This window comes from Silene latifolia, chromosome 7, assembly GCF_048544455.1.
Source record: "Silene latifolia isolate original U9 population chromosome 7, ASM4854445v1, whole genome shotgun sequence".
Lineage (NCBI taxonomy): Eukaryota > Viridiplantae > Streptophyta > Magnoliopsida > Caryophyllales > Caryophyllaceae > Silene > Silene latifolia.
The window spans coordinates 127,024,681-127,044,742 of record NC_133532.1 but is presented as its reverse complement, the minus strand read 5'-3'; the positions used below and the strand labels follow the sequence as shown (position 1 = coordinate 127,044,742).

Here is a 20,062-nt window from a genome sequence, read left to right as displayed (position 1 = left end):
TGTGTGATTAGATAATATATTGCTCGTATTTTATAAAAATATTTATCATGATTATATTTTGGTTTCACTATTCCAATTACCAAACATTATCATTGATTCGCCCATGTTTTCTATATATACTCTCTCATTTTCGGTCATTTGTTTACCTTTAATTTTGGCACAAATACCAAGGAAAGAGGAAAGAGTCAATTCTTTGATGACAGGTGGGCTAAATTGAGTGCGTAGGATCAAATCCCCTATATATTAAAAGAATAAAACTTCTCTAAAGTTTTCCCTCCAAAATGCTCAAGTTTATATATGGAAACAAAATAGATTTTCATTTATTAAAGTAATTTTTCATTTAAAAATAACTTTTTCATCATTAAACTTAAAAATATAATCTTTTAACAAAAAAATAAAACGAAATTGATGTAAAACCATGATCTATACATAAATTGTATTCCTATTATTAACTTCGTGACGAAAAAAGAATTTATTAAAATAATTTGTGGTAGTTAAAATATTTTCATAAAAAACACACTTCATGAAATTACTCTATTCTCTTGATTAAATTGAGTAATTTTAAGATTAATTTTTATTTTTTAAAATTCATGAGATATAAATCTAAAATCTATAAGTACTATAGTAAAAATTAACACAAATTCTCATTTGTGACGGACATATCCGTCGCAAACTTGCGACAGGTCAAGTATTAGTCACTTGGGTAGGAAAAGACAAGCCATTTGCATTGGGATTCTCTATACTTTGTCTTATCTACCCAAGTGGGAGAACTTGTCCCATTAGAAGCTTGCGACGGATAGACTTACTGAAAAATTAAAAGGTCTAATATACCACGCATTTGCGCGGGATGAACACTAGTTGCCCATCAAATGAATAAACAATTGACTGAAACACCCAAAAATGAAATAAGTAAACAAATGACCAGAACAAAGGGAGCAACATCTAAATTAGTTCCAAGTTATTGAAAATATCGAATGGGGAAAAAAAATGAATTTTTAATAATTATATATAGACTCGAGTTATGTTTGAATTCAGCTCGAGGCTGGCCTTAAGCTTTGAAAGATTGATAATGAGTTTAAAAGGGATATTCTACATGATACCCCTCAATTTTTCGACTTTCTACATGGTACCCCTACACTTTTTAAAACATACATGGTATCCCTAATTGTTGTCATTATCACTAAGTGTACCCCTAAACTTTATTTTCCGTCAATTAAACTCAGTTTTAGAAGTTAAGTGACGACTTGAACGCGTAACCAAGCTTGTCATTTATCATCCCATGACATAAGGACCCTATTAGGCTCAATATCTATCTTTGGACGTGATAATTTGACATGGATCAATAATTTTTCCGTCAAAAATTTTTTAGCCCATATATATTGTTAGAACACACTTGGTTGATGATGCCAAGTTTCATTATCATTTAATTGTTTGCCTCTTAGTTAAATGTTTAGCAAATTGAAGCATCCAATGATTGTTTAAAGAAGTTCAAAGATGATCAAGATGAAAGACAAGTCAAGCATGCCCATTGTCTAGAAAGAATGTTGTAAACGAGGTAGTTAAACATATTCTCTTTAAGCTTAAGTGACTGCAAAACCGTGCAACAGTTCTTGTGACTGTTGCACCAAGGTTTCTGGTACTAACGTATGGAGAATTTTCGGAAAAATTTACAAGTGTTTGAAATTCGTTAAAAAGCTTTTCTATGTTCAAGAGGAACATTATTTCAAAACTGAAGAACAAAAAGAACAAAAAGAATATGCTTGCAAATTAATTTAAAGATGTCAATCCTATTAATGCAAGTTGTTTTCCATGCTAAAAATGGGTCTTATGCTTTTTCCATTTGTGGCAAAATTGTGAGTTCCCATAAATTTTATGGAAAACATTCCTTTGCTTCTGAAAAATGCAGCCACCTTGAGCCTCACAAATCTGATTGTTCTTTTATAATTTTAAATGAAAATGCATGCTACAAACCTATAGATTTTAGATTAAAGAAGTGTTAAGATTCTTCTCTTACACACTTCCACTTCCTTTCTCTATAAATAGCCACACATTTCCTTTATCATTTATGGTAAGACTTTGAGAGAGCATTCATTGTAAACACTTTGCAAATCTTTTCAGCATTTAAAACTTTGTTCTTCAATCATTTGCAAAACCGTTTTCTGTTTTTTAAAAGTCTTCAATTGTTTTTCAAAGCTGTAAAATCTCCAAGTATCGGTTAAACTTTATCATTTGCATAAAAGAATATGTTCAATGATTCTCGTGTTTAGGTCTTAATTGTAATTTTCATGTTCTTAAGTGAACCACTGATATTCTGACTCTGTAAACCGTTGAGATAGAACTTTAAGTTTTGAAGCGGAGTAGCTTTGAGCAAGAGAAAGTCTTGAAACGGAGTAGCTTTAAGCAATTGCAACCGGAGTAGGTTGTCGAGTTATTTTCATTGTAATGGTTTAGTTAAGTTTGAGTAAATTTCTAAACAAGCAATAAAATAACGGTTGGACGTAGGCTCCGGAGTAGGAGCTGAACCAATTTTTAAACATCGTCTTGTTTGTTCATTTACTTTCACGTTTTCTTATCATTTCACTTTCACACGTTAATCTCGTTGCCCGTCTTTGTCAGCAAAATGATCTCTCATCTTGTTGCATAGACTGCATTTCTGCGTTTGAACTTACAATCCATTAAGTTTCTCAAACCCGTACTTAATAGATCTTACTTGTGTTAGCCATTAACCAAGTAAACGAGAAAATTTTTAAAAGGTACACCTAATTCACCCCCTCTCCCTCTTAGGTGTTTATCGTTCTTAACTCTTCATATATCAATAAATATTAAGATCGAGATGGATATATATAACATGAGTCAATATGCTTGACCGGGCCAGCCCGCCCAAATGACCAGGTGTCCAGGTCTATATATATGTCTCAATATGCTTACATTCCGTAATTTTTAATTACTAATTTGTTGCCACATCATCAAAACTTAACCTCCATTTGACGACCCTTAAATTAGGGATACCATGGGCACAAAAATGAAACCTTAAGGATACCAAGACAGATTTTTAAAAGCAGACCATGGGAAAACCGACAAATTAAGAGATACTCGGAAAAATTTCCTTTTTTTTTTGTGCCGGGCTCAGAGCGGGCAGCGATACAAAACTAGGCCCTGGTCTATATATATATATATATGTCTCAATATGCTTGGAATGTAAGCAATTAAGTAAAGCCATCCACACAAAAATAGGATCACAATATGGTTTCTAAAGAGCAAGACTATGATGAACACCTTCTACCATCACCATCACAACCACCACCACCACCACCTCGAAGCGACGAGCATGTAAGCTCGGCCCTCGAAGAAACCTTGTCGAACCATGACTTAGCCACAGTCCAACGGTGGTGGCTAGCGACGTGGCTCGAAATGAAATACTTAATCCCATTAGCAGGACCAGCCATAGTAGTGTACTTACTTAACAACATTGTATCGGTTTCGACACAAATATTTTGTGGACATCTTGGTAATCTTGAGCTTGCTGCTGCTTCTCTTGGTAACACTGGCATTCAAGTCTTAGCTTATGGCCTCATGGTATTATTCTCTTTTGTTTGTATTTGCTCAATATTCATGTGTTTGTTTTATTTATTTCATTTTTTATGGCTTATATTAATTCTCGTATGGGACCTTATATTAGTAAGATTTATTGTCGGATTTTGTCCTTGCTAACTACAGAACATTTTGCCCTATCGTGCGACTGTTGTATGATACGACAGGTAAAAAGTGATCACTTTGTGGTAAACAATCATCATTTTATGTTAAAAAAAGTAAATTTTTAACATAAAATGATCAGTTTTTAGTTTTTAACATCAAATGATAACTTTTTATGTGGTCACACCTTTCGGAGTCTAATTTCCTTTGGATTATTAGCAAATAAATTGTAACTTTTTATGTGGCCGCACCTTTCGGAGTCTAATTTCATGTACGTAACATATCAATGTAGCTCGGGATGGGAAGCGCAGTAGAGACACTATGTGGACAAGCATACGGGGCAAACAAATACGAGATGCTCGGAATTTACATGCAAAGATCGACGATCCTCCTAACCGTCACCGGAATACCTCTAACATTAGTCTACATATTCTCAAAGGACATCCTCCTAATACTAGGGGAGCCAGAGGACATAGCCTCAATGGCCCACATTTTCATACTTGGGCTAATCCCACAAATATTCGCCTACGCTTGCAATTTCCCAATCCAAAAATTCCTCCAAGCCCAATCCGTCGTCTTCCCTAGCGCGTACATCTCAGTCGCGGCCCTAGTGTTCCACATTGTCGCCTCGTGGGTCGTGATGTTCAAGTTGGGTTGGGGTTTGCTTGGAGCTTCATTGGTACTTAGCTTCTCTTGGTGGATAATTGTGGTTGCCCAATTTGTGTATATACTGTATAGTAGTAGGTTTAAGTATACTTGGACCGGGTTTAGTCCGGCCGCGTTTAGTGGGCTTTGGGATTTTCTCAAGTTATCCACTTCGTCGGCGGTGATGCTCTGTTTGGAGACTTGGTACTTCCAGATTTTGGTGTTGATTGCTGGATTGTTTGACAATGCTCAGCTTGCTTTGGACTCCCTCTCTGTAAGGTAACAACATTTACGCAGTTCTTGACGTCTCAACCAAAAGTTTAAGCTTAAGCTGATGGCTGGAGTCCCAATCGGTTTTACATTTTAATACGCCCTCTCACACGAATGCCCTTTGGGCTTGAAGTGTGAATGCAACGGCAGGTCTCCCTATACCCGGTGCTAATATTCCACTTTAGAATTGAGGGGGTTGCTGAGATTCGAACCCGTGACCTTTTAGTCACACTGACTCTGATACCATTTCAAGAAACCATCTCAACCAAAAGTTTAAGCTGATGCTGATGGTTGAAGTCCCAATATCGGTTTTACACTCTTAACATAAAAGTCGTTTACAACGAAAGGCAATACGATTTTAAATGTGTTTAAATTGTGATCATGGCAGCATGTCAATATCATTATGGGTGTTCTGTATCTCACTTGGATTCAATGCAGCAGCAAGGTTAGTACTAATTCCTTATATACTGTAGAAACGAACTTATTATCATATATCGTCTTATATAAGAATTTGTGATTTTGCAATGCTGTGTTTTGGCTGATGCAATATTGATAGTGTAAGGGTGAGCAATGAGCTAGGAGCAAGGCACCCAAAGTCAGCATCATTTTCAGTAGTAGCAGTGACAACAATGTCCTTAGTCATCGCGCTAATAAGCGCTGTCATAGTACTCGTTTTCCGGTATCAGCTCAGTTATATCTTCACTGGTGGCACAGAAGTTTCCAATGCAGTTGCTGATTTATCTCCTTACCTAGCCCTCTCCATTGTACTCAATGGTGTTCAACCTGTTTTATCAGGTATTAGGTTCTATACTGTACAGTATTCCTAAATAACCCGTAATAATGAAAATAATGTCGAGAAATGCATCAAATCACGACTGTCTAATTAATTTGCTAAATAGCGATTTTTTTTTCCAAAATAGGCATTTTCCACAAATTAATTATCAAAATGGGTCGACTTTCAAATTTATTACCGAAAATGGGTCCACGTAGGATCGGATTTATTGAACCTAGGCTGAGGAGGCAAATCGCCAGCCCGCTTGGCGACTTGTTTCGTTGTATAATCCAGAAATCACCTTCCCCTTTCCCACTTTGGGTAATAAATTGCAGAAATCGCCAGCTCGGGTGGCGTTTTGAGAGTTGGATCAATTTTTGCAAAGCTTTGGGTATAGTCGCTGACCGACTTGGCGACTTGGATCCGAGCCTAGTTTCGGTATGACGTGGACCCATTTTGGGTAATAAATTTGAAAGTCGACCCATTTTGATAATTAATTTGTGAAAAATGCCTGTTTTGGAAAAAAGTTCCTAAATATAACCCTATTTAGCCAAAAAATTGGCTTAGATTTAATACCATGATCGTCATTCTTACTATACGATTATATAATACTCCGTATGTAACGATATTGATATTACTTAATTTTTCGATTATTTGAAGGGGTGGCAGTTGGATGTGGATGGCAAACATTTGTTGCCTATGTAAATGTGGGATGCTTTTATGTGGTTGGAATACCTCTTGGTGTACTCCTTGGCTTTTACTTCAATTTAGGAGTTAAGGTATGCCACCGAAACTCGATTATTGGACAATCCGGGTGGTACAGAGTCTCGATACTGCCCTCTCACACACAACATATATAGAGTTTATTATTGAATGTGAGAAGATGATACCGAGAATTATTATTATTATGGTTATATAGTAGTACACTAGTACTAGTTCTTTTTGAATTGACTTAATTTTTTTTCGTGATTTTATATTTGGAAAGGGATTATGGGGAGGAATGCTTGGAGGTACAACAATGCAAACTATCATCTTATTGTGGGTTACCTATTGGACAGATTGGGAAAAGGAGGTAAGTTTATTATCATACTTTAGTCTGTAGGGTCAATATTGTCAATTAATGTTACCGACGAAAGAATGTGGGACAAGTTCGAATCTAAATTCTGCCAAAATAAAGTCGGATTTCACTCAAAGTTCAGTTGATAACGACCCTTCTATATTTTGCTAACATGGACGGTAACATATTTTGTTCCCTCGTGTTATGCATGGTCATCACTCATCAGACTTCGTAGAAGGCCATACGGGTTATTTTGTGTTCGGGTCAATACAGGTTAGGAATGCTGAGTGCCGTAATATAAGTAGACATGACAAAATCAACCCGACCCGATTGTCCCGACCCGAAAAAGCTGACCCGAGATCCGAAATCGACCTGGGCTGCTGCTGCACCCGAATGATACCCGAAGCCCGAATTGACCCGACCCGACCTGAAAATGGCCCGAGCTTTAATGGACCCGTAACAAACCCGGCCCGAATTACTTGACTCGAAACCACTCAACCCGAAAATGACCCAACAAAATATAACTTTAATTGACTCCAAAGGACTTGAAATCACTTTCTCTCTCTTAATCATTGACCCGAAAATGACTCGACCCGAAATAACCCGACCCGCTTGACCCGAAACAGACTCGGCAACCTGAAATTACCCGACCCGATCTGAACAAACCCGAAAATTCAAGAAACCCGAAATAACCCGACCTAAATTGGCCCGACCCGAACCGATCCGACCCGTTGACCCGATTTGCCAGGTCTAATTTATATAAGTTGAATTTCAGGTGTTATATCTGTTGTTTTCGGGCTAGTTGTTGTTGATGTGATTGTGTCGGCTCGGGTCATTCTTGGTCGTGGCGATTATGTACCGAGTATTAGTTTTTTCATTTCAAATGATATTTTTTTCTTACACATTGAACTCGGTTTTTGCAGGTAGAGAAGGCGGTACAACGACTAAATACATGGGACGCTAAGAAAGAGCCGCTTCTCAATTAAATCACTGATAACAACCGAATATGAGCAATGCAATAAGTGAAACAGTATCACATACTAAGGCACAATAAAACTGCAACTCCGACTTGCAAAAATGAGCTGCATAACAGTTCGACTGCTTCCTAAAGATCGATTCATATATTGAAAACGCGAAAAAATGCACCAAAAAAAAATAAGACAGGGAGTTTTATTTAGGATATTCATAGCAAGAATAAGTGATTGCGCTTCATTTGTTTTTTTGAATAAATTTCCGAGATTTCATCTTATTTTCAGTCTTTAGTTGAGCTATTTATACGAAATCCGACATCAGAATGCAGTAAAACATTGTTCATAGCAAACAGAAACATCAGAATGCAGTAAAACAGAACAGATGGAACAGACTGACTGTGAATCAGAGCGATTTCTGCCGGTGTTCTTGAATCCCGTCAGGCCTGTGATCGCGGTCATTGTCCAATTAGCGACAGTTCCAATATTTCATCGCAATGTAAAGAGAAAAATAGTCTGCAAAATTCTAAATCAATGAATAATGTACCTAACAGAATGTTCAGAAGCAGAATCTCCAGTATCGCTTGTAGTGTGGGTGAGATGCAGGTCTTCAGCTGAGTGTGAAGAGGCGACACCACCCTTGACTCGGAAAAATCTGCTGAGGCTACTGCTGCCGGTATTATTCACTGGTGTGCTTTTTTCACCTGTGTAAACTCTGTTAATACGCGGGCAAGGTGTATAATTTCATAGGTCTCCTTCTTGTACTGAAGGCAATTTAAAGGCAATTTATCGCAAGAGTCAGGAATCGAACCCCTGACCATTTGCTTAAGAGATGAGAGTCCTTACCACTCACACCAGCCAACTTTGGTTAAAATGTAGGACGTGATAATAACAGTTAAAGAGTGAGGACATACTTGCTAGACTACCTTCACGACTAACAAGTTTCGTGAATATGACGACAGACCGAATACCTGCAAAACAAGATGACATTTTAGTATTTTTAAAGTTAAGGTCTTGAACCTACAGTCATCAGGGTATCTGGATTTACCGAAAATGCCTCTATTTTGAGTCTGATTTTCAGTCTTCTCAGCGACGAAGGATTCCTGCCTTCTTATCCGAAAACTGTAAAATGTTATATGCAGTCAGAGCACACATTAGCTACAAGAAACTGTAAAACCCGTATTGTAGGCTGAGTTACGAGCATACCAGGGAGCAGACGACAGCTTATCAGGTACGGATGCAACGCTGAACCTGAACGTAGACTTTGAACTCGGTGTTTGCAATTTGACCGTCTCCAGCCATTCTTTACCTCCTTTAATTTCAATAATTCCGCTGTTACGCCCTAACAGCATTTCAGGAAGCTTCAATTGATCACAATCCCAAACCTCGACCCCACGTAAAGACGGACAGTTCAATACTTCCCCTTGGTATATGCTCTTCAGTTCCGGCAAGTCAAACAGAACTAGTGTCATCAACTCCGGGAGGGTAATTGAGCAAGCGTTACCTTCTTCGTCTGGCTGTATAATACCTTTCATCTTCTTACATCGTTTAACGCGTATCTCCTTAAGGCTTCTTAAGTTGCCTAGCATCTCAGCAGTGAACATGTATGTTAATTCATCGAAATCTGACACGTCCACGACTGTTAAATCCCGAATGCAACCTTCAATTTTCAGAGAAGTAACTATCTGACTGTAAAACAACAGATGCAACACCGATGTTTTATCAGGAAGACGTATACTGAAATCGCCAATTACTGCTACACTGTTATCACCAGCATCATCGATACCAGTATACAGACCACCCACACAAAACCTGAACTTCCGCGGAGCAAGAGTACGCTTCTGTTCCATCTCGGCCACATAAGTACTGAAGACTTTCGCATTCAGGAAGGTAATGTGAAGAACAGCTAACCGTTTTAAGTCAGCTAGTTCTTCGACACAGACGCCAGGCCATTGTGGAACTATCTGTCTCGATCCCCATACATAACCTCCGCCATCAGCGGTTATCAGTAACAGTTCTTCAACTTGGGTTAGCTTGTTTATTATATTAGCCGGAAAAATGTCGACCATAGTTTGAGAAAGGTCTAGACGCCTTAAGCTTGTCAAATAACCAAGTCCGTCAGGGACTTGTTCTAAAAGGGTTCCTGCAAGATCCAACACGAGTAATTTCTGAAGGTTTGACAAAGACGGTATACTTTTAAGGTTTGGACAGTCACGCAGAAGAAGCGCTTGTAGATTTTTCAAACCAGATAGAGATTTCGGAAGGGAAGAAATGTTGGTTCGGGATAAATCAAGGACTTTAAGACCGAGCATCCTAGAAAAGAAGTTCTCGGGTTGGATCAGATTTAACGAAGGATTGTCTTGCAGTAAAAGCGAGGATAATTTCTTGCAAGTCGGAAAGTTACGCAAATCCTGCAACTGATTCTGCACAAATGAAGCTCTCTCAGTGTCTGCAGGCCAAGTATTTGCCAAAGGCAACACACTGAGGTTATTTCCGCCTTGAATGAAAAATCGACAGCCTGACTTAACAATAGCATCAGCTGCAACATGTCGTACGACATTGAGCATCTTGACTGAATCTTCCCTTCCAGCCTCATGAACATTCTCTAGAAGATGAGCATCTTTAATTTCATTCAATATTCTCCTTCCATACCTCGCTGTCTCGTCTATGGATGTAATCGGTCCTAAAATCCCTTCCCACATCCAATACTCAATCAACTTTCTTACATTCATCAAATAAGAGTAACCCTTAGGGAATAATGCACAATACATAAATGCTGACATCGAAATCTCTCCTAAATTCTCGTAACTATGCTTGAAACAATCAAGTAATTCTTGCGTTCTGCTACCGAGAAAAGATGTTGATGATCTCAATACCAATAATTCTTCCTTCCAAGCAGCGTCTATACTGCTTGGATGGTCGTCATGCATATCACCTAAAATTTCGGCTAATATTTTTATTGCCAAAGGAAGGCCATCAAGGTCTTGTACTGCAAGCTTCGCCATATGAAGAGTTTCATCATCCAAGTGCGATATGTTAGCTCCGACTTCACCCTTAAATAGCTCCCAAGACTCATTCTCAGAAAGAGGTTTAATTTCGAGAATCTCTTTGCTTTTATACTTTGTAGTAATTTTTCTACAAAGAGCAAAGCTTCTCGAAGTCACTATCATCTTAGAACTACCAAAAGGCTCTGGAATCCCGATATCATGTAGCGAGAAAGCTTGCCACATAGAATCCAAAACCAACAAGAATTTACCCTTCTGCATCAACACGCTGCGCAGCGTTTTTGATCTCTGCACATTATCCATATCGCCTGACACGTCTACATGTAACTTACTAGCTAGTTCTTCTTGAATATGCCTCAGTCCCGATCCATACTCAACATTCACCCAAATGACGGTCTCAAAATCGTTCAGCTCTGCTAATACTTGATTATGGATGACTGAAGCCACAGCCGTCTTTCCAACACCAGCTACTCCATGAACACAGACTATTGCAGCTCCGTCTCCTCGTGAAACCTGGTCCCACATCTTTTGCCTTATTTGTTCTCTGACAGTTCCTAGAATAGACACTTCAGGCTGTTTAGACCCTTTGATCTTTGTTTCTCGAGAAACGTGTCTACCATTCTGTAAAAGCTCGTCTAATTCCTGAATCTTTATCTCAATCGTCCTTCCAGCTCCACATCGGTGCCACAGGTTGGTTACCGGGCTATTAACACAGTTCTCATTTAGACGATGCTCAAGATCGGGAATATTCAATCTTGTGACGAACTCTTTGGCTTGTTCAAGCCAGGGGCTAGGATCAGGTTTAAGCACATCAATCCCATTCAGCTTCTGCTGAACTACGTCGATCAAATTTTCTAAATTGTTCAGTCGGACTTTTAGAATCGATAAATTTATTCTATTTGTTCTGTAGGAGTTGTAGAAACAAGCTGATGATCCTGCAATTGATGTCAGTAATCCAAATAGTGCAGCTCCAAGAGTAAGAACTTCAGATGCTGCAAATACAAAAACAACACAGTAAGTAGATTATACATCTGATGTAGTACATCAGATAGTATAGTTTTTGAGCATTAAGAAAAAGTTTCTGAGTTTTAATTTAAATTTTTTGAGTTTTATTATAAAGTTTTTGAGTTTATTTACTTAAACATTAATCTCAAAAAGTTCCATTATGACTCAAAAATAAATACATATAAGCTCAGAAAAATATGATTTTTGACGTCATAAAACTAAAATGTACGGTAATTTATAAACTATATAAAACTCAAAAAAATACATAAAAACTCAAAAACTCGTGAGGTAGTACATCTAATGTACAATCCTTTTTCTCAACCTATTATCACTATTCTTATAAGCATAATATTTCAAAGCTTTTGAGTTTATTTATTTAAACATTAATCTCAAAAAGTTCCATTATAACTCAAAAAAATTTGATTTTTGACGTCATAAAACTAAAATGTACTGTAATTTAACGGGATTTAGAACTGACGTACCTAACATGATGCTTCAGACTGTTATATTTCCAAGCTTCACTCAGAGTGAAATTCAGCTAAGGAATACGGAACAAGTAGATGTATAAATCTAATTAAGAATAACTAATATAAGCATATGACCGAGACAGAAAAAATATTGTAAGCATACTATCATTGATTCGTAAAAAACAACATAGAACAAGGGAGTCATCCTAGGAGTAGGGGAATTCGAACCCGAGTCATAATTCATAACCACGAGGGCCTGTAGGCTAAGACATTTTCGATATAGTCAGGTTTTTAAGACATACTCCGTATATATTTCCTAGCAAAGTTAATTTTTTTTTTTCACCAGTTTTGCAGATCACAATTTTCAAAATATGTTACCGAGTATCTTTAAATGAGGTGTATAAGTTATACTCGGAATTATACAGAGTAAAATAAAACATCTTACAACATTCTTACATAAACAAAGTACAAGAATTTATAAGATGCATAGAAGTGGCGTACCTTTGTTAAGACATTTGAGCTGAAACTATGAACAAATAATAATAAGTACTTTGGATACATTAAGTTTAAGTACTCCTAATTATATAATTTTTATGTTTATTTCTCTGTCATTTGTAATGCATTATTTCTTTCAACGTAAATCAAATACAAAATCATTCCGAATCCACAAAAATAATAACATGCACATGGAATAATTATTATATAGTTAGTTATACACCTTACTCGAGAACATGCTAGTTTATGGTAATTAATAATTATAACCCTTTTCTTTTGGACTTAATTTTAGCTATTTTCAGTTTAGTTCAACTCATCTCATTACAAATTAAGGCTTTGTTTTTTCTGGCTTACTTTAAACTCTATTCAGTTCAGTTCAGTCAGTTTAGCTTCATTAAGTTCTGTTTAATTCAGCTCAGCTCTATTCACTCCAGTTTAGTTCAATTTAGCTATAAAAGGCCAGAAAGAACATGGACAAAATCTTACTTCAATTCAATTCAATTCAGTTCAGTTTCATTAAGTTCAGTTCAGTTCACTTTACTGAAAAGAATGGGGCCTATACTCGTCCAAGAATATTGGTGTTATGTGAATTAAATCATTAATCATTAATCATTAATACTAAAGATAGAAATGACACCTTCAAATAATGTTAGATGTTTTGGCAGCAAAAACATGCAAAAACGTGTATTTATTGAGCGCAATCGTGCTTGGTCGTGTGTAATTGATGATTTTCTAGTATACTTCTCCACACTTTGTTGACTACTCGCATGATTTACTCTTTTTTTTTATTGTTAGAATATAAAAAAAAAAAAATCATAGGACTCCAATCAATAGTTGTTTGGAGTACCATGATCGATTTTATATTCACTGCGTAACAGTTCTTTGAAAGTCCGAATCTCTATTAGCTTGTACAGTTTTTGAGAACCTTAAGGGTTTCCACTTCGAGTTTTTGAGGAGTTTTGAGGTTGCCAGGATTTGAACCCGTGACCTTCAGTCACACTGGCTCTGATACCATAATAGATGAACCAACTCAACCAAAACCTTAAGGTAATGGTTGAAGCTCAACTATTATAAATATTCCTATTACTCACCGCCACTACTGCTTGGCCAAACAACTCCTTGAATTTCAATGATGAGAGGCCCCCTTTGGATTTTTGAACAATGTGGCACCAGGCATGTGGTGGTAGACTGGTAGTGTGGTACTCCATCCATTTCGGTCAATTGTTGTCCTTTGGTTTTGGCACAAAGACCAAGAAAAGGGTAGGGGTCAATTACTAAATGACAAGTGGAATAAATTGAGTGGGAATGATCAAATAATTACTCATCAAATACATTCTTAAAATAGAAAGTACAACAATTGACTGAGCCATCCAAAAATAGAAAAGGACAACAAATGACCGGGACAGAGGGAGTACTATATATCTAAGTATCAACCTCTAATATAATTTTTACAAGCTTATGCATTGACATATTCTGCACTACTGCACATATACCGTTTTCATTTACCGTATTCATATCATTTGAATAAAATAATACTCCTTATACACATATATATTCAACAAAAGCTTGATAATACCATTTACAGAGCACTACTATGTGTCTATGTATGGCTCTAAACCTGGTCTTAGGTACCCTTTCTGCCTCTCAAGAGCTTGTTAGCAAGTTGAGTTATACTCTAAGTATTGAACGTCTCTTCTAACTTCCGTTTGTATGCAATCATAAGATCAAATACTCCGTGAGGGGGGCATTATCCCGCACTGATATGCCGTCTTAAATGAGAATTGCCTGTAATGGTACATCATAAATCTATATGTTGCAATTCATTTGACAAAGGCTTGTTCCATGAGGAAGTCGTCACAATCAATTGCTTAACATCTTAATAATACGTCACCACGCGAAAACGTACCTTTTGGTCTCATGAATATACAATGTCACTTACCTTAGCCCTGGTAAGTTATGAGGACTGATACTCATGACCTGGTTTTAAATCTCACGTGAAACTCAACCAGAAGATATTATTAGACGGGTAGGAAGACTTCGTAGCCAAAATGGATGTCGATCTAAAGAGAAGAGGTCCGTCCAAATCAAAATGCGGTAATGGTCAAAGCACATACTCCCTCCGTCTCGGTCAATTGTTGTCCTTTGGTTTTAGCACAAAGACCAAGGAAAGAGGAATGGACCAATTACAAAATGACAAGTGGAACAAATTGGGTGTAAATGATCAAATTACTCATCAAAGTCATTCTTAAAATAGAAAGGACAACAATTCACTGAGACACCCCAATATGGAAAAGGACAACAAATGACCGGGACGGAGGGAGTATTATACTAATATCATAGTAGATTTATTCAAATAATTCTATATCAAGAAAGTTCCCATACAACAAAAGGCTTGTTCTTTGTTTTCTTGAGCATAGCTCGACGTGCAGTTAATGTATTATACAACTGGTTGTATATACAACTTATTCAATGTAGTTGAGTTTTCTTATAAAGTTATTGAGCTCTACTAACAAAATTATCGAGTTATGATACAAAGTTATTGAGCTTAACTTCGTAAAATAACTCAATAATTTCATAAAATAGCTCAATAATTTGTAAAATAGCTCAACAACTTTGTATAAGAGGCTCAACAACTTTGAACCGGTTGTACAATGCTATTATACAACTGGTTGTAGGATAATATTTGTGCTCGACGCACAAATAGGATTATACATCCAGTTGTACCATAAGCATTGTACAACCAAAGTATAAGAATCCGATCTTATATGTATTCTTTCTGAGCTAATTCAAAGTTCATGTTTTTAATGTGTAAATAAATAAACCCAATATTTTCTAATAAAATTCATATTCTTTAACATAAAGCTCGGATACTTCATCACAAAGCTCAGATTCTACACCGTACAACACATACAACTGGTTGTATAATCTATGAGTTGGTGCTCGACGTGCTAACGTTGATAACTTGAAATTAAATTAGACAATTTCCATTGATATTCCATAGTAGTATAAATATATGTCATCATAAATCACATTTTCGATAAGCCATTATCACTTTCATTCATTAGTGTTAATCAGAAAAGAGAGACATATATACATCATTATTATTATTATTATTATTATAATTATAATAATTCTAAGTCCCTTACCATGGGTAGAATTGTGCTTATTATTTTCGTCTCTCTTTTGGTTTGTCAACTTTCAATAATCACAATTCATGCACAAAAATTTACATATCTAAATCAAACATGTTATCCTAGTGGTGAATATGATGAAGATAATCTCAATCTCGTCTTCAAATCTCTCAATTCTAAAACATCTTCTACCAAATTTTATAATTTCACAGGGGCCGAGTATACATACGATGTATATGGCCTCTTTCAATGTCGATATGACGTTAGCCCTGATATTTGTAAGGCATGTGTCATGGATGCGAGTCTAAAGATAAAGGAAGATTGCCCTTTAGAACCCGAAGCAATCATATGGTACGACGAATGCATGTTACGCTACTCGAGTAATGACATATTCTCTTCCTCTCAGGAATTTCCTGAGGCCATAAACTCGAGTAATATTACTGTAACAAATTATGCTGAATTTGCTCCGGTACTAGAAGATGCAATGGAAACCATCATATTAAAAGCCGCGGCAATGACGCCTCATTTTGCGTCAAACACAACTAAATTTGCAACGTCGGAATATATTTATAGTTTTGCTCAGTGCACCCCTGATATTAGTGTTTCGAGGTGCAAGAATTGTCTCGACAATGCTCGGTCGTCTCAATTGGAACCATCTTATAATGTAAGTATATATGTGACCGTGTTAAAACCTAGTTGTGTATTGAGGTATGATACAACCGGTCCCTTTTTGTATGATTAATCGGTTGCCCGATGCTCCGGAGAATTTTAGAGAATTTGCGAGAGACAATGTAAATAGAATGTGTGATGTTTGTATTATGAATGAATGAATTATTAATGAATGTATACATGATGGAGTAATATATTATACTCCCTACGTCCCTGAAATTTTTATTTATTTTTTTATTTTTTTATTATCAGAAATGGATTTGAGGAGTACTTTGATCATCAATATGCATGTATTATTATCCACTTGTCATTCATAAAAAAATGGAAAAAGTGTTAAATTTAGATAAATTTAAAGCTATGGAAGCCATGGAATTAAAAGAACTCATTTCTTTTCTTTGTAAAGAGGTTTATATACAATATAATAATCAATTCATAGCAATAGTTAAAAAATATATTATAATATATTATAAAAATAAATAAATGAAAATTTAAGGGTAAAGAAAAATCAAATTAACTGAACTGAAAAAAGTCATTCAGAGATAAGTTGATAATTTGAGGACGTTAAAGTGAAAAGGCACGTTCGAAATGTCTTAAAAAAAAGTATTCAACTGATGATAAAAAAAGTAAAAGTAAATTTGGTTTGATTAAATTTAATTAAACAAATAAACTAAAATACTAGTAATAAATAATACTACTCCTATTCAACTAGAAGTTTACATATTCCTTTTGTTTTACGTTTTTTTTTACGTGATTTTAACATGGAGTATATATAGACCTGTCAAACGGGTCGGGCGGGTCGGGTCACGGGTGGGGTCATACGGGTCGGGTCAGAATACGGGTCAGGCTAGATACGGGTCGGGTTATACGGGTCACGGGTCGGGTTAGGGTCAGAATACGGGTCAGGAAATAATTTCTAACGTCTTTTTTAAATGATTTTTTTAATTTAAAAAATACTTTTTTAAATGTAAATCATATTTAAAATTAATATTTTAATCATATTCAACGTTTACATTAATTATATTGACATAATTATTAAAATAAAATTTTTTTAATAATTATTTTATTATTAAATATTATAAAAGTTATATAAAATTAATTTTTTAGTTGTTTTTGTAATTTTCAGTAATAAAAAAAATACCTTTTTAACTATTTTTTTCAAATATAATATATAAATATTAATATTTTAATAAAATTCTTGATTTACCTTTGACCCAACGGGTCGACCCGTTCAGGTCGGGTCTCGACCCTAAAATAACGGGTCATTTCGGGTTCGGGTCAAACGGATCGCGGGTCGAAAAAACCGGGTTTGTAACCCTAAAAACGGGTCGGGTTTTCGGATCGGGTCGAATTTTGACAGGTCTAAGTATATACCCTTACCCATCAGGCCATGTCGTCTTCAGTCACCTTTTTCCATATTCTTCATCATATCCCGACGTTATAACGGAAGCTAACGTCGATAACATATACTCCGTATACGGTAGTACGGAGTACTACATAAGACTGGTTAAACATAGAAAAATTCAACAATTTATGTTCATTGACTTTGCAATAAAATAAGACAACTTGCATCAATATTTCCTAATAAATACTTCAACCATATATTATAGTTATATTTTAATCAAATGTACAGACTTCATTTAAAAGGATGGAGCATACTGTATGTAGGGCAGAGTACGGATTGGGTATTTGATCCAAAGTGCTAGTTCGGATCGGATATCTATATTAGAAATCCTGAAGTTAGATATCCAATATCCAAACCAAATGTCTCGGATATCCAATGTTCGGGTATCCAAAATAATCGGATCGGATGCGAATATCCATCGGATATCCATACTTTTGAATTTACTTTAAAATTAAGTTTGAAACACGATTATATTCATAGTTTTACATGATATTTTCTTTCGTATTCTTATTCCAATGTTCTCGCTATAAAATGTAAGTACCACCTAGATATTTCTCTAATATTTTAAACATTAATTAAGTTGTTGTATCAAATAAAATTTTATTTTCTCGAAATTATACTAGAAAACTATAGTTTTGGATCAGATCGGATATCCAAATGTTTTAATTCTAATATCCATATCCAAACCAAAACCAAAGATTTCGGATCAGATATCCAAACCAAACTTAATTTTCGGATCGGATATCCAAAAATTCGGATTGGATTCGGATCAGTTTGGATAATTGGATTTTTTGCTCAGCCCTAAATTGTCTGTCTGTATGCGTTCGGTGATACCTAGCTGGTTAGTGGTTAATGTTGTAAGCTAGCTGGTCTTGTGTACCTTTTGGCCTTTTCCAAAGGATTGTTTATACGGTTGTACGTCTCTTTTAACTTCCGTACGTATTCAAAGACACATTCAACTTTAATAGAAGCAATGCTAAGATTAAATAGTCAGTAAGGATAGAATTTTAGTGGTTAAATATTCAATAATATATATTCCTAAAAGCTTTAGGTTCAAGTCCATTCAAGAGCCAATCTTGTGAGAGTTATATAACCTGAGGTTGATCATATTTAATTAACAATTTATTGTTCGTTGATAATTTAGGGCACAATATTCTTCGTTGATAACTTAGAGCACCACCAGGTGATATTGAGTTTCGGCAGTTCAATATTATCCTTGAAGAGTTGACTTGGGATTTAAGTGTCAGTCGGTACTGAACGCGTTTCTTGTATGATCATCACTAGAAAAATTCAACCAACAATGTAAGTTGACTTGGGATAAAATAAAACCAACTTGCCTAAAATTTCCCTTGTAAATATGTGATCAAAAATCACATTCTTGATACTACACCATATTATAAATCCTGAACTCGCCCCTGCATGCATTATAATTATAATTCTTTCGGCATGGCAAGAATTATGCTTGTTTTAGTATCACTTTTGGTTATTTGTCAACTTTGTATCACAATTGAAGCACAATTTTCATATGTAAACAGAGTTTGTGAGGACACCAAACAAAATTTCGTCGAGGGAAGTATTTACGAAACGAACCTCGAACTCCTTTTCACAAGTCTTACGACCGGATCGTCGTCTCTCAGATTCTATACTTCAACAGCTGGTGATGGTTCCACTGAAGTATACGGCCTCTTTCAATGTCGATATGACATTAGTCTCGAAGTTTGTAATGCATGTGTCATGAACGCGACTCAAAAGATAACCGAAGTTTGCCCTTTATTTGGTGAAGCCATTGTATGGTACGATGTATGCATGTTACGCTATGCAGATCGTAATATCTTCTCTAAATCCGAGACGTCTCCTGGGGCCAATCGATATGTTACGGATAATGTAACAAATTATGCTGAATTTGCTCCGATACTAGAAGTTGAAATGAATGTTGTCATTGTAAGGGCTTCAATTGCGCCTGAACGATACGCTTCTAGTAAGGCCTTGTTTACGTCGACTGAGTATTTGTATAGCTTTGCACAGTGCACCCCTGATATTAGTACTAGACAGTGCAAGAGGTGTTTGGAATATGCGTTTTCTAGAATGACGCGTTGTTGTGCTACAAGCGTGTTTGTGCTTACGTTTAGACCGAGTTGTCAGTTGAGGTATGATACAACCGGTCCGTTTTTGAATGATGAGTCGTCGTTGGCCGATGCTCCTCAGTCGCCTTGAAAGAATTCATGGAGGAATTGAAATTCATGAGCGGCCACTGATGCTCTGTTACCGAAGCTAGAAGAATTTGCGAGCGATGATGTAAATAGAAAGTGTGATGTTTGTATTATGAATGAATGTATAAATAAATAAATAAATAAATAAATAAATAAATATATGATGAATTTATGTTTATACACATTGAAGATCAACTAATCAATTAGTTAGAATCTAACAAAGTCGTAAAGACCTACTAACAAACTGCGAGCTCATTATATGTGTCCATTAGA

General features: G+C 36.0%; 3 protein-coding genes across 3 annotated transcripts; 2 read left to right on the top strand and 1 right to left on the bottom strand.

Annotated features, from left to right (window-relative positions):
- Window positions 1–3,192: 3,192 nt before the first annotated feature.
- LOC141593069 (protein DETOXIFICATION 40-like) lies at window positions 3,193–7,568 on the top strand. The gene is made up of 7 exons (XM_074414013.1): window positions 3,193–3,576; window positions 3,986–4,617; window positions 4,997–5,053; window positions 5,165–5,403; window positions 6,041–6,159; window positions 6,366–6,452; window positions 7,361–7,568. The coding sequence occupies exons 1-7, from the start codon at window positions 3,244–3,246 to the stop codon at window positions 7,421–7,423; spliced, it is 1,530 nt and encodes a 509-aa protein (XP_074270114.1). The 5' UTR covers window positions 3,193–3,243; the 3' UTR covers window positions 7,424–7,568.
- A 158-nt stretch (window positions 7,569–7,726) lies between these two features.
- Window positions 7,727–14,296, bottom strand: LOC141590794 (putative disease resistance protein At1g61300). The gene is made up of 5 exons (XM_074411352.1): window positions 14,284–14,296; window positions 8,612–11,402; window positions 8,430–8,527; window positions 8,320–8,376; window positions 7,727–7,851 (listed from the first exon to the last, which is right to left on the bottom strand). The coding sequence occupies exons 1-5, from the start codon at window positions 14,294–14,296 to the stop codon at window positions 7,727–7,729; spliced, it is 3,084 nt and encodes a 1,027-aa protein (XP_074267453.1).
- Window positions 14,297–14,425: 129 nt separating this feature from the next.
- Window positions 14,426–19,793, top strand: LOC141590793 (cysteine-rich repeat secretory protein 57-like). The gene is made up of 3 exons (XM_074411351.1): window positions 14,426–14,471; window positions 15,721–16,216; window positions 19,115–19,793. Exons 1-3 carry the CDS (start codon window positions 14,426–14,428, stop codon window positions 19,791–19,793), a joined length of 1,221 nt encoding a protein of 406 aa, XP_074267452.1.
- Window positions 19,794–20,062: the final 269 nt, after the last annotated feature.

Bases quoted from the DNA above. Each gene is read 5' to 3' on its own strand.
- LOC141593069 (XM_074414013.1), top strand. From the start codon at position 3,244: ATGGTTTCTAAAGAGCAAGACTATGATGAACACCTTCTACCATCACCA. The intron at 4,618-4,996 runs GTAACAACATTT...TGATCATGGCAG, and splicing joins TTGGACTCCCTCTCTGTAAG to CATGTCAATATCATTATGGG. The intron at 6,453-7,360 runs GTAAGTTTATTA...CGGTTTTTGCAG, and splicing joins GGACAGATTGGGAAAAGGAG to GTAGAGAAGGCGGTACAACG.
- LOC141590794 (XM_074411352.1), bottom strand. The intron at 8,377-8,429 runs GTAGGTTCAAGA...CTTGTTTTGCAG, and splicing joins ATCCAGATACCCTGATGACT to GTATTCGGTCTGTCGTCATA. The intron at 7,852-8,319 runs GTATGTCCTCAC...CCGCGATCACAG, and splicing joins TCGTGAAGGTAGTCTAGCAA to GCCTGACGGGATTCAAGAAC.
- LOC141590793 (XM_074411351.1), top strand. From the start codon at position 14,426: ATGGATGTCGATCTAAAGAGAAGAGGTCCGTCCAAATCAAAATGCG. The intron at 14,472-15,720 runs GTAATGGTCAAA...ATAATTTCACAG, and splicing joins TCCGTCCAAATCAAAATGCG to GGGCCGAGTATACATACGAT. The intron at 16,217-19,114 runs GTATGATACAAC...ATATGTAAACAG, and splicing joins AAACCTAGTTGTGTATTGAG to AGTTTGTGAGGACACCAAAC.